The sequence below is a fragment of the Blennius ocellaris genome (assembly GCF_963422515.1).
Source record: "Blennius ocellaris genome assembly, chromosome: 23".
Classification (NCBI taxonomy): Eukaryota; Metazoa; Chordata; class Actinopteri; order Blenniiformes; family Blenniidae; genus Blennius; species Blennius ocellaris.
In genome coordinates, this window is record NC_137672.1 from 10,834,046 (window position 1) to 10,846,513 (window position 12,468).

At 43.2% G+C, this 12,468-nt stretch overlaps 1 protein-coding gene across 2 annotated transcripts; it reads right to left on the bottom strand.

Moving 5' to 3' along the window:
- Positions 1–420: 420 nt before the first annotated feature.
- Positions 421–11,802, bottom strand: tox4b (TOX high mobility group box family member 4 b). Of its 2 annotated transcripts, none has more exons than XM_080519257.1 (9): positions 11,714–11,802; positions 7,441–7,509; positions 5,572–5,859; positions 5,219–5,479; positions 4,278–4,559; positions 3,730–3,810; positions 2,468–3,049; positions 2,222–2,376; positions 421–1,646 (listed from the first exon to the last, which is right to left on the bottom strand). In XM_080519257.1, exons 1-9 carry the CDS (start codon positions 11,717–11,719, stop codon positions 1,589–1,591), a joined length of 1,782 nt encoding a protein of 593 aa, XP_080375383.1. In that variant the 5' UTR covers positions 11,720–11,802; the 3' UTR covers positions 421–1,588. The 2 variants fall into 2 exon arrangements, with proteins under 2 accessions (XP_080375383.1, XP_080375382.1); XM_080519256.1 differs by lacking the exon at positions 11,714–11,802 and adding an exon at positions 8,596–9,321.
- Positions 11,803–12,468: the final 666 nt, after the last annotated feature.

Consider the following 12,468-nt stretch of genomic DNA (forward strand, 5'->3'; position numbering starts at 1 on the left):
TCCTGTCTACAGAGGACCACGCTGCTTTTTTTTCCCGCCATGGCGTCTTTCCCGCCACCGTCATCAAACGCTTCCGACGACGTCAATCTCGCGAGACCGAATCAACCGGAAGTGGAGCTCGTGGTTTAGGTTTTCTATTATTACGAGCCAAATTCCAGTATCTGAAATTCAGCTGCCCTTTTAATACTTAAATCTAAAAGCAATAATATGAACTACTTTTATTCATATTTTTAATAACAGAAATTTCAGATTCTCTAAGCCCTCTATTTTTCATCAACATTGATACTCATTGATTGTATGAGGAAATGTATATTTTTTATAATCTAAATGCTGTTTCAGTGACGTATCTTCTTTAAAGTAAATAAAGACATTGCCTCTAAGAATGTCACAACAGTTGAAAGGTTCAGACATTACCAAATGTGTGATAAAAACATAAAATATTTTTTTTATTCCATAATTAAAAACATTTCCAGGATATCAACAATAAGCCAGATCACTGTATCGTTTTATCTTTTTCTGGAAACAACCATCAATTACACAAGAAGCCAACAATGCCTTACTTCAAATGATGTTAGAAAATAAAGCTCTTTATGCTGCATTTGATTTCCCTTTACAGTAAAGTAGGGTTGTCAGAGCTGGTGAGTTGATTTCTTTTATCTTCATTGCCTCCAAATTAATTTGCCACCAGAAGCTTTCTTTATAAAGCAAAGAAATAAAAAAACAAAAACAGACACGACAGCTCTTCCAGGGTGACGAGGGATTTCAGCAGAAGAGGACAACAGAGGATTTTAGAGCCATTTGTTTTTTTCCTGAATCATAGCACCTGCTTTTGAATGTCAGCCTTTTATTTAGGACATGTTCTCTCAACAAAGGCGCTGACAAACAACATTTCACTGGTCTCCAAATGGCTCCTGAAGAGTGTTTCACCCTCATGTGTGGCTCTGAAGCAGCTTTAAGACAGTTTGTGATTTGCCCGGTCGTTGGTCTCCTAAGATCTGTCGAGCGGCCGCACTTCACTGAAGAAACAAAAACGAAAACATCGATCCGTCTTCACTGTAACAGTAAAGGGAAGAGCAGACATGTGAAGCTTTTAATAAATGAAAATAACTGAAAACGTCTGCAAGATTCTTGCTGCACATTTTGTATCTTCTCCAAAGAATTTATAAAACACAAAAAAGTTCATATAAAATGTTCATTCTTTTTTCTTTTTTTAAACAAGTCCGTTGTTTAAATTCACACCATGTGACCGAGCAGCAGAACTGAGCTTCAAGTTTCTTCTTTTACCTTTATTCATACATCTCTCCAGTACAACTGTAGTATTTGCAAACTTGCAACTTTGTTTTACTGTGCAGGAAGGAGTGAGAAAGCGAGAAGGAGGGAGGGAGTTAATGCACCATCTTTTCTTTTTCTTTTTTTTTTGTACTTTCCTGCGGTGGTTTAGTCCTTTTGAGTCCCCGAGATGAGCACGACGGAACAAAGCATTATGTGCCAACACCTGAGTCTGTGTTTTTCCCACTCATTCCTTCCTGTTTGTTTGCGTTTCACATGTCGTCTTTGTCCTTTAGTGGCCGGGTAGCGTCCGATCCTCCTATGTGACCGTGGTGGAGTTCTGCCCTCGGATGGCGCACCAGGCCATAAACACGTCCCTGTGAAGAGAGAAGGATACTTGACATTTAAGTTACTTTTTCACATTTCTTCCAAGACTAAGAAAGACAAACAAACGAGATTCACATTCACACAGTTGTGCTCAACATTAAGAGATGCACGTGGGATTTCTAGAATATATAAACGGTCACTCATAATGCTGACGTTTTGGTGAAATGACCTTTCACTTGAAAAAAAACCCAACTTTTATCCAAAGTTGTATTTCTCTGGAATGAACGAACAAAGATCGTGAGCTGAAAGCTCAGTAATATTGAGTTTTCAGCACACGATCTTTGTTTGACGGTTTGTCTGCCTCTACGAAATCTGAAAAAGAAACCATCCATTCTTTCAAGTTATAAGGTTGTTATTTAATCAGTTACGCCCTCAAAAACGATTTGCTGAAATATCACAGAAATACACAAAGGAAAAAAAAAATGCAAATTGCTGAGGTTTCGAGGACATCGTCAATATGTAATTTTGCTTTACTGAATATAACCAATATATGTTCATTGAGACAGAACCAACCAATCGGTGGGCAGAATTCTCTGAGCCCACCGTCCGGTTAAAGTGGACACACCTGCAGTGTGTGGCGACACACTCGTTGCTACAGTACTCCTTGTCCCAGTCTTTGCTCTCCACGGCCGCGTTGGTGCAGCCGGCTCGCACGCAAATGTTGGGACTGGCGGAGGCCGTCACGCTCAGACCGGGAGCGACGTTCACCTCCACCTCCATCTGAGGAAGCAGGAGATAAAGACGGATGCAATCACGCTTCGAGAAGTGGCGTTGGAAATGCACGAGACGTCAATGAGTGTCCTGAGCTCACCCCCTCCTCGGCTTCAGCCACCACCTCCCCCGACATCGTCTGTCGCAGGTCCACCGCCAACCCCGAGGACGAGGTGGGGGTCTCGCCAGTCGACGTCACCATGATCGGCGTGCTGGAATTGGCCTGGCGTGCTGCGGGGACGACCTTAATCTGCAGGGGGGGCGGGGCTGTGGCGGCGCCCCGCGGTTTGGCCTGCAGACGGGGCGGGGCCTGGGCGTGCACCATCTGCTGCAGCCGAGGCGGAGGCGGCGTGCTTTGCATCTGCTGCAGCGGCGGCGGCTGCCGCGCCGAGGAGCGCACCGGCATCTGCTTGATGATGATCTTGGCGACGAGCGGGGGGTTCGGGGTGGCTGGCGGTGGCGGCTGGGGCTTGATGGCGCCGGTGCGCGAGCGCGTGGTGACCTGCGGCAAGTCCAGGATGATGTTGGAGGTGCAGATGTTGGTGATGGTGTTCTCCTCGGGGTTGTACTGCTGCGATCTGGTGGCGCGTGGCGCCGGGGCGGCGACCGGTGGGGCCGTGACCACCGGAGCCGGCGCCCGAGGGGCGGGCGACGGGGTCGAGTCCATGACCTCAATGGGCGACTGAAGGCAGGAGACGACGGAATGACAACTCAGAAGTCTCAAAGCATTCGCATTCAGTCTCATTCATCCACTCACACAACGACCGCCGTCACTGGGAGCAACTGGGCTTCCAGCGGTTTATCCAAGGTGAAGAACATCACACGAATAACGCTAATGACCGTAATGACCATAACAGGTGGGTGCGGCCAAAACCATGACAGCGCGCCGGGCTTTACGCAATTGGTCAATTCTGGAAAACGACGTCTTCTTGCCAGCGAGAAAAGACGTCCCCCTCCGTTCACATTGTGAGAATATTCTGTGGAGGATCGGTTGTTTCTCCGGAGTTATCATGTAGCCTTGACTGTATCATAGCGTTTTAGCAGTTTCAGCAGGTTTGATAATGAACGGTTTTGTTCTATTGCCCGATAAGAAACAGATGGCCAGACGCTACTCAAGCGTCATGAACAAAAGCACTATATTGCAGCTTTTTGGCCTCAAATAGCAGAGTAACTTAATTATTAATATAAGATTATGGTCATTAGAGTTCAAATTGGAATGTTCTTCAAAGGACACTTTGAACGTTGGCAGTTGGAGACGGGAATCAAGATTGCCAACCCTGGGATTGGAAGAGTCCACCTCGAACACAACGGATAACTAATATATACAACATCAGTAAGAGAATGACTCTCATTGTGACTCACCTGTGAAAATTTGTTGGACTTGTATTCTGCCAGTGCTTTCAAGTAATCCTTCTTAGCAGCTTCATTCTTCCTCTTGTAAACCTGGATTGTGTCCGAATTACAATTGTATAATTGTCAATAACATTGCAAAAAAAAAAAAAAAAACTTTTAATACCATAAAACAACTGACAAGCATGAAGAAGCAGATAAAAGGTGTATGATAAACCATCCCTTGTAATACTATTTCGAATCACATAGTGGTGTAGTGAGTGAGTCCTCTGTCAGGTCTTCATCTTTTAACAATTTAAAATACTTAAATAACACATTGGAAATGGGACTTATCTTCTAATCTTACAGGTTAAAACTGGTGTCGGTTGTAAACTGAACTTAGAGCAGCAAAGAGGGTGAAAATTAACATTTTACTGAACAAGAATCTAAAAAGAATTTCTTATGGGGGCTGTTTTATAAATCAGCCCTGCCTGATGAACATGTTGTAATTGGCCCCTTATGAATTAAATAGAAGAATCTAATGGGAAAATTCAACAATTAACTTAAGAGGTTTGTCTGACCTGTTTCTGTTCTTCCCCGAGACTGTCCCACATGGACGCCACAATCTTGGAAACCTCTCCGAACGTAGCGTTGGGATTTTGTCCTTTAATGGCCGCTTGCGTGTCCCTGAAGAACAGAGCGTAGGCCGACACGGGTTTCTGCGGCTCCTTGGGGTCTTTGCGTCCGACGGCTGACGACATGCTGGACGTTGGCGTGGGGAGCGGGGACTCGGACAGCGAGGGGTCGAGGGAGATGACGCCCGGGGAGACGGCCAGGGAGACCGGGGACTCGACGAGGACGCTCTGTCCAGACAGGGGGAGACAGTGATGCGTGTTAAGTACAGACGAATATTAGGGCCACTGAAGAAGAAAAACATTTTGCAATTTTTTTTATTTTAATGCACTTCGAGAAAAAAGTAGAAAATCAATGTCGAGATTTTTTTTCTTTTTAAAAACAAATTGGAAACAGCTTTTCTTCAGCGGCCCGAAGACTCAGTATTAGAACATAAAAGTGACAGCTTGTCTGAAGAGGCCCAAATAAACACCAGGACAATAGATAACGATAGATTAAATGGGATTAATTTTTTTGCAATTTCAATCTGAATTTCTACCCGAAAAGCAACATTTACATGAAACTACAGTTTTTCCCTCTTTCATGTTATATTTGACTTTTTTTATTTAATCTGAGTCAAAAAGGTCAAAGAGAAAATCCTCTGGTCACAAACTCTAAAAGTCAAAGTTTCGAAAAGTACATGTACTGCTGGAAAAATATGAACCAAATGAAATTGAAATTGAGCTCCATCGCAGATCAACCATGTATCTTTACTCAAAATATTGCAAGTAATGGAAAAACATGATGACTTTGCATTTTTTTTGAAGCTACGGATATATCTGGGCCCAGTTTCGCTTAAGAGCTTCTGCTTCATCTTTAGCTGAAGACGTGAATTCGTTTGGAGACGAACCCGTCTGAAGTCGTCCATGTCGTCGTCCTGCAGTAAGCTGGTGGGCGACTCTGTGGTCGATAAAGGGTTGTCGGGCGACTGGCCGCGTTGCAGTATGTTCCCGCCCCCCAAGCCGAGCCCCAGCTGAGCGCTGAGCTCTGATTGGTCGATGGTGGTCAGCTGGCTGGACCCCAGCAAGCCCTGGCCCATGTCGCCCAGCGGGACTTCGATGGTCACCGGGGACGAGCTGCTGAACTGAGAACCCATGTGGTGGCCGAGATCCTGAGGAAGAAAGGCAGGCAGAAGAGCCCGTTACAATGGCGCCTCAGTACGAGCGGCGACTTCAAAGCGCCGACACGCCTCGCGCTCCTCACCATCGCCAGCGACGACGCCAGCAGAGCGCTCCCCGACGTTTGGTTCATGACTCCCAGGCTGAGGTGCTCGAGTCCCTGCGAAGACGAGCCGACGAACGTGGAGGCGAAGGAGGGGTCATCCCCTTCCACCACGGCGTTCCCGGGTACCACCACGCTGTCGGAGGGGCCGGCGTCCGCCAGCTCCCCGAAGTGGGACACCACGTCCGACACGGTGAGCGCCGAGTCCGGGTCCAGGGAGATGGGCGGGATCTCGAACTCCTCATCGCCGAGGCTGGGCGTGTGGAAGGTCTGGGGGGGGGGGAGAGAGAGAGCGAAGAGAAACAGGATGAAGGTAAAGCACGTTGTGGGAAACGGGAAGGAAGGGAAAAGTGCAGTAATTGAAGAGGAGGGGAAGAGAACCGTCACAGGCAGAACAAAGCTTTCCTAAATCTGCTTATTCTTCCTTTTGCAAGTCAATCACTTCCAATAATCAAACTGTGAATTTTGTCAACGAATCATCCGCACGGAAAAGAATTTGATGCTTTTTGGCAAAAATGATCTTTGGGAAAGACTTTTTAATTTCACGAATTTACAGGACGAGCAGCGGAGCTGAATGTGTGGTCAGAACTTCCTGATTCTCCTCTGCCAAACGGCTTTCCGTTGGTTGCCGTCGGCTCTCTGGTTCCTCTGCAGACGCTCCGGTTTCTTCAGACTTCAAATCAGCCAATCCACCAAATTAAGAGTCATCGGCAAAGAAATACTCAAAAAGAGAAATAATCATTCCTGTGTCATCAGATTCATTGCCAAGAAGCACCGTCACAACACAGGAAAGTGACTTTGTGCCTATTTTAGTTGTTTAATAAACGTTAATGAGTTTAGAGCGGTATAACCAGCTCTTGCCATCATTTCTAGGGATGTCCGGATCGGGGCTTTGTGATGTCAGCGATGTTTGATTGGTCGGGTGTCGGCGAGTCCAGATGATCAGCTGGCTGATCTATTGTAAATCAGCTGTCATGATCTGTAATCTGTATGAGTGGATCGGAGATTCCATAAAAACACATTATAAGACATTGTTTACAAAACAACACAGAGTGAAATTGTGATTTGTTTTGTTTTGTTTTGTTTTGAATGAAGTTAAAATAGATTCATCCATCAATCTGAGAAGAATTTTGATTACACAAGTTTACAATAATAAACACAAAGCTAAGTTTCTTCCAATGAAGCTTTTAGCTTTAGACAACTTAGTTGCTACTCCAATATACAATGTCAGTGTCGGATTGGCAAAGTCTTAGTATCGGGCAACGCTCAAAAAGCGTGATCGGGACATCCCTAATGCTTCCCCTGACGTGGAAATGTTGAATCACGAAGGTTTTTATTCTCGTCTCTTACGCTCCTGCCGCCGCGTCGCTTCAGCACTAAACCATCATTTCAAATCAATTCTTTTTGTGCAACAAAGCATATACAGGAAGAAAAAGGAAAAAAAAAAAAAAAAAAAAAAGGTGAACAGGTGTGTAGCATTTATAAACAGTTCATACTCCACCAGCAGATCCAGCGAGGCTGAAGATGTCGAGGGGTTTAGTGGAGCACTAAAAAATGTGAGTATGTCAGTAAGTGCAATTAGACTGTAAATGTCATGTAAAGGTCGTGTTTCTTTTGTCTCATGGCACGGCAATCAAGGAGGTCAAACACAGCAGAAGAGGCCTCAGCAAGCAAACATCACATTGAATCCAACTAATTCAGCTGAACACTATTGAACATGAATGTGGCTGAAATGTCAGTAGAAGCATGTTATTCAATTGAGCAACTGAGTGTAAATACCTCGAAAAAAGGTATGTGTGTGTGTGTGTGTGTGTGTGTGTTTCTCCAGTAATAGAAACAAGGGGGACTTACCTCCGAAGATGAGAGGAAAGGATGGCTGGACCCTGAAATGGTCAGGTAGTTGTCACTGCCTCCGGGGAACTGAAAGACAAGAGAGACTTCAGTTATTCGAGGAAACACATTCATGCGACTGACCAACTTCATAAGGAAATAAAATATGAAAACTGACGAAAGAAATCAAAATTGAGCCAGAAGGTTGGAGAAACTCACAATCTACCATCGTCAAATTCCTGCAGCTTTCTATTGATATATTTACGATTAGAATCGACTTCATTGGTTGTTTTTATTGTTGCTTGGACAACATATTAACCTGCAACGCACCAACACAGTCTCACAAAATCCTGTTTGAGATGCAAACCAATACAAAGTCGATGTCTGTAAACTGTGAAAGGAGCCCAAAGCAGAACCGAAAGGATCTAAGATCATCACTTTAACAACTAGTTATCGCTTTACCAATTTGTAATGAGAACCCGAGGTACAACCAATAAGAATACATGGCTTGTCACAGGATTCAGTTAAGATGCACCAATGGTATTAATCTCCAGCGTGAGCAGCAATGTTAACCTGTAATTTTTGTGACAGTGAGGTTCTCTTTTCCTATTGGACCTTCGCCTTTTAAAAATACTATTTTTTTCCTCCAGGGAATCAAACATGCACCTAACATGTTCTCTCAAGTTCAAGCGAGGTCCATCCACCAGTTTTACACAAGTCTGCACAAGTCACTGGTTTGGAGAAAAAAAAAGTCAAACTCAAAATACTCAGGATATCATAGATAAAATGACAAATAGTCTCTGACACTGATGACCAGACACACTTTATAGTCTGCTATAGTTCCATTTGTCCCACCATAGTCTCATCTTTCTTTACCTCCAACACTGATACCATGATTTTTAAAGGAGAGCCCAGAATCGACCCAAAATCGAGGTAATAACTGATTTGATCATTAAACAGCAATAGGCCTTTTATAAACAAACTGAAGATCTTCCAAGTGAGATTAGAAATAGCAGATGGAGGTCACGTTGAACCAGAACTGATCCAATTCCACTCTGAAATTCTTGAAAGCATTATGACTTGGAAATACTTGGGCAATTACCCAAAAAAGAAAAATCATATCTGTACACCACGAGTACACGTTCACAGTTGATTTCCAAATGACTGGATCGTCACCTTGTTGTCAGAGTCAAAGCCATTGAAGGACTGTGGGTCCAGGAACTCTGGATCACCGTCGTGTTGTCCGGTACCGTCCGTTAAATCCGAGTAGAAATTCAGATCCATCTTTTCAGCAACTTCCCCTCCGGCAGCTGGCTACGGTTAGCGGGGTCTCCTCCCCCCGGGTGTCGGGGTCGGGGCTGCTGATGCGCTATTATTTTAACAACCTGACAGCTTTGGCACAGACTAGCTCACGCGACTGAGACCGAGCATGTGCGCGCGAGCAGCCACAAATAACCCGTGATCCCCTACAACGTCCGTCCCGCGGACGTCTAACGTGGTCGTGGGCAGAGGTAACCCGTCCCGTCCTGCCACGGTTTAGCGGCTAGCCGCTTTGACGCAAAGGCTGCGGCGCTCCACACGTCGCCTCGCCGGGGCCGACTGCCCACCTGGCGCCCCTCAGTCTCCCGTAACACGTCTCATTCAAACCCGCAGCCGCGCTGAGCGAGCACCCGGGGGCTTCACCGGGTCACGGAGAGCCGTCAAACGATTACAAAAAAGCGTCCGCGGTCGCTGGAAGGCGACAGTCTGACAGCGGAGGAGCACAGAGCGACTGTCGGATCAATGCTTCGTGTTGGCTCGGGCCAGGACGCTCAACAGAGCCGGAGACACGGATGATGACGGAGCGGAAATTACAGTGTTATCGCAGGTCAAAATAAAAGACGTGGTTTCAAAATAAAAGCTCTGGCACCCAACGCTTTCTTTATTTACAGAAAACATGTTTAAAATCGTATGGGCCCGTTTACGCGACAAGGATTTCAAGTGAAAATTAAAAAACTTTCATTGCGTTGTGAGTCTCCACGAGTCTTGACAATGGTGCTTGGAGACACTGAAAACGCAATTTTTAGAGAGTGGCTGGTTTGGAACTGCTTAGGCTCCATCTCTGTGCAGATTGCTAAAATGCTGCTAGTGCACATTCAGTGCTACTGTAGTAAACACTTCTGCTGCATGTGGACATGGATAATAACATTTGTATCCAGAGTGTCATGACTCCCAGTCCATATTCTCCTGGGACTTTGTAGATTTATCGTTTAGAGTCATTCCTAATAATGTTCCAACTTTGTTGTATGTCCAAACAAATGTCGATAAACTCGCTATTGTTGATGTTTAGAGTATTGTTCTCTATAAGTGTGTAGTTTCATTGCAAAAACAAACAACAGCTCCCACTGGTGACCCAACCTGAAAACGATGTCGTTTTCAGTGTTTCTGCCATTTTCATGTAAATGGCCATCGTTTTCAGCCACATAAATATGAAACTTTTCTGAATCAAAAATGATGCGTTTTCTCTTGAAATGTTGTCATGAAAACGATGCCGAAGTGACGCTTTTTCAAAACAGGGTCTCTTTTTTTTTATTAACCTTTTGGAGATATTGTGAAAAATAAGAAATAAGTGCACAACAATGCTGAACTTGGTAAAGCCATATGGTTGATGGGTAGAAGAAAGAAGTGGACGTTAAAATAGTGGTACAGTTGTAGACTATATATGAAGATACGGCATATATCAAAATGAATGCTTCTAACTAGCACGAGCGGAGGTTTTTATTTTTACTGCCTATCTTATCATCCCAAGCAGGTGTTTAAATCGTAAGGCCTGTGGGCCCACACCGTGGAAATGTTTTATTTGTGTGGTTCTAAAAGTCTTGGGCAAGAAAACCACAGAATTACATGGGATCGAGGGGTGGCCTTCTCCCAGCTGTATTCCTTTTTTCTTTTAATTTCTGAGGCGAAATCATGATAAAAAGTAATAAGCAGAAGGTTAAAACTATGAATATTTTTGAACATGATTTTCTTCTTACTGAATAGTTGTGACTGGAACAGAGATTAATTACAATGTTGAAATAAACTTTAATGCAAAACTGTGAGAGCAAACTACATATATATGAAGGCATACTGGACATATTGCTTTTCTATGTTCTGCTTTATATAAAGTGACTTTAGGACATAACTGGCCTGGGCTGATGGATAATACAGCAATCATAGCATAATCCTGCTGTTCACATATGAAAAAGTGTCTCTCCTTACACAGAAATGGCTTCTGACACTGAAAGTAACAGTAATTATGTCATTTGCATTTTTATACAGACTGTATCACCTTCCAAAACACCACTATTACACTGCTGCCTATTGATAGTCACAGACTCTATATACATGTAGTTACCAATACAGTACTTGCCATAATTCCATACTCACAGGTCTGGACATTACTGTATTTATTACTGGTTGAATCACTTCTGGTCAGATGCACTCCGGATTATTGCAAGTGTGACATATGCAATGGCAATAAATTTGAATCTGACTCACTGAGCCTCTCACTTGAAAAACCTCTAGATCTCACTGATTTAAAAAAAAAAATAATTTTAGGGTAAAACAAAATCCTGTTCTTGGTCATACATGTATTTGTCTAATTCAGTATTTCAGTATCTAATACTGTTTGCTGAAGTTAGGTTTCTTCTTACAACTGAATTGTAAGAAAGAATGTATTTGTATTATTGTTTAGCTATAAATCTGCTCTTTTGCTTTCATTATGGACTTAGTAGTAATAAATACATAAATAAAAAGTGTGTAAGATGTTGTCACTGTGTATTGTTGAGATAATCCACTGGACCAGAGATGGAAATTTCTTGCATCATTACTGCTTTTTACAAACATTCAACCATCTGACATGTCTCAGGAGACATTATTCGGGCACTTCAGATTAATTGTTTAACATCAAAACTCAATTAGGTCTACTTTTTATCACGTTATAAATTCAGATTGTACCCCATGTTCTGTCTCATTGGTTGGGTCCTCTGTGCTATTTTTAAAGCGTAAATCTGTTTGACTTTTTTTAAAACGACTAAATCAAACCAAAATTAAACACAAATCAAAATTAGTGTGTAGGGAGAGTAACTTAAGAGTAAAATTCTGTTGTTTCCTGCGGGAATAATAAAGAACCAGGTCAGACGGGGTGGTACGCTCCGTAAAAAAAAGGCCATCACTCACTGTTGTGTTTGCGGCCACCAAAGATCGTCACCTGTTTGAACACAAAAAGTGACTTTTTTATTGCTGTGTCGAAGAAACTACCAACTACTCTTACCTCCATGCTCGCCCCCGAAAACCTGATTAATGTTTTGTATTTTTATTCCACTTTTTTTCCAGTGAACTTCGCCCAGAACTGATTTCCTCCAATATCTCAACAACATGGCACCGGCTTCCCGACTGTACGTACAGCTGGACGTGACGTCATCACGCAACGCTGACGGGAAGTGCGGGTGTAGAGTAAAGTAAACGGTTTTAAAAAGCAAAAACTTTATTTATAAAAACAGCTTGTCGAAAGGACAAAAGTGCCCAGGTGACATTTGTTATTGAAACGTGGGGTATAAAATTAATCTCTCTCGTCTAAGTAAAGAACTGATTTTAACACAACTCGGAGACCATTTTGGAAAAGTCAAATCCGTGGCGCCATTAATGCAGTTAATGAGTTGTTAAGTTCCACAAGTCTGTTTGAGCATTATTAATTAAAAAAATAATTGTGAGCAATATTTAGGTATTTTAATAATGAGATCAAGATAAAAGAAGCACCATGAACCTTTGCCAAACCATTCAAAATTCCCAAAGAAATTCAATCAATGGATTCTAGTGATCGGTTGCCGAGTGGAAGAATGTTACTAAAGTAGAGGGGATCTCACGACTTGCCTTTCGCTCTGCACCTTGATAATACACTTGGAATTATTGAAGGAATGCTCAAAGGACTCATTTATCAGTTTAAACCACTATCAAGTGTCACATTGATATACTAAAAATAAGTAGGAAAATGTAAAATAGACCACAGCATTACATTTCACAATTTGT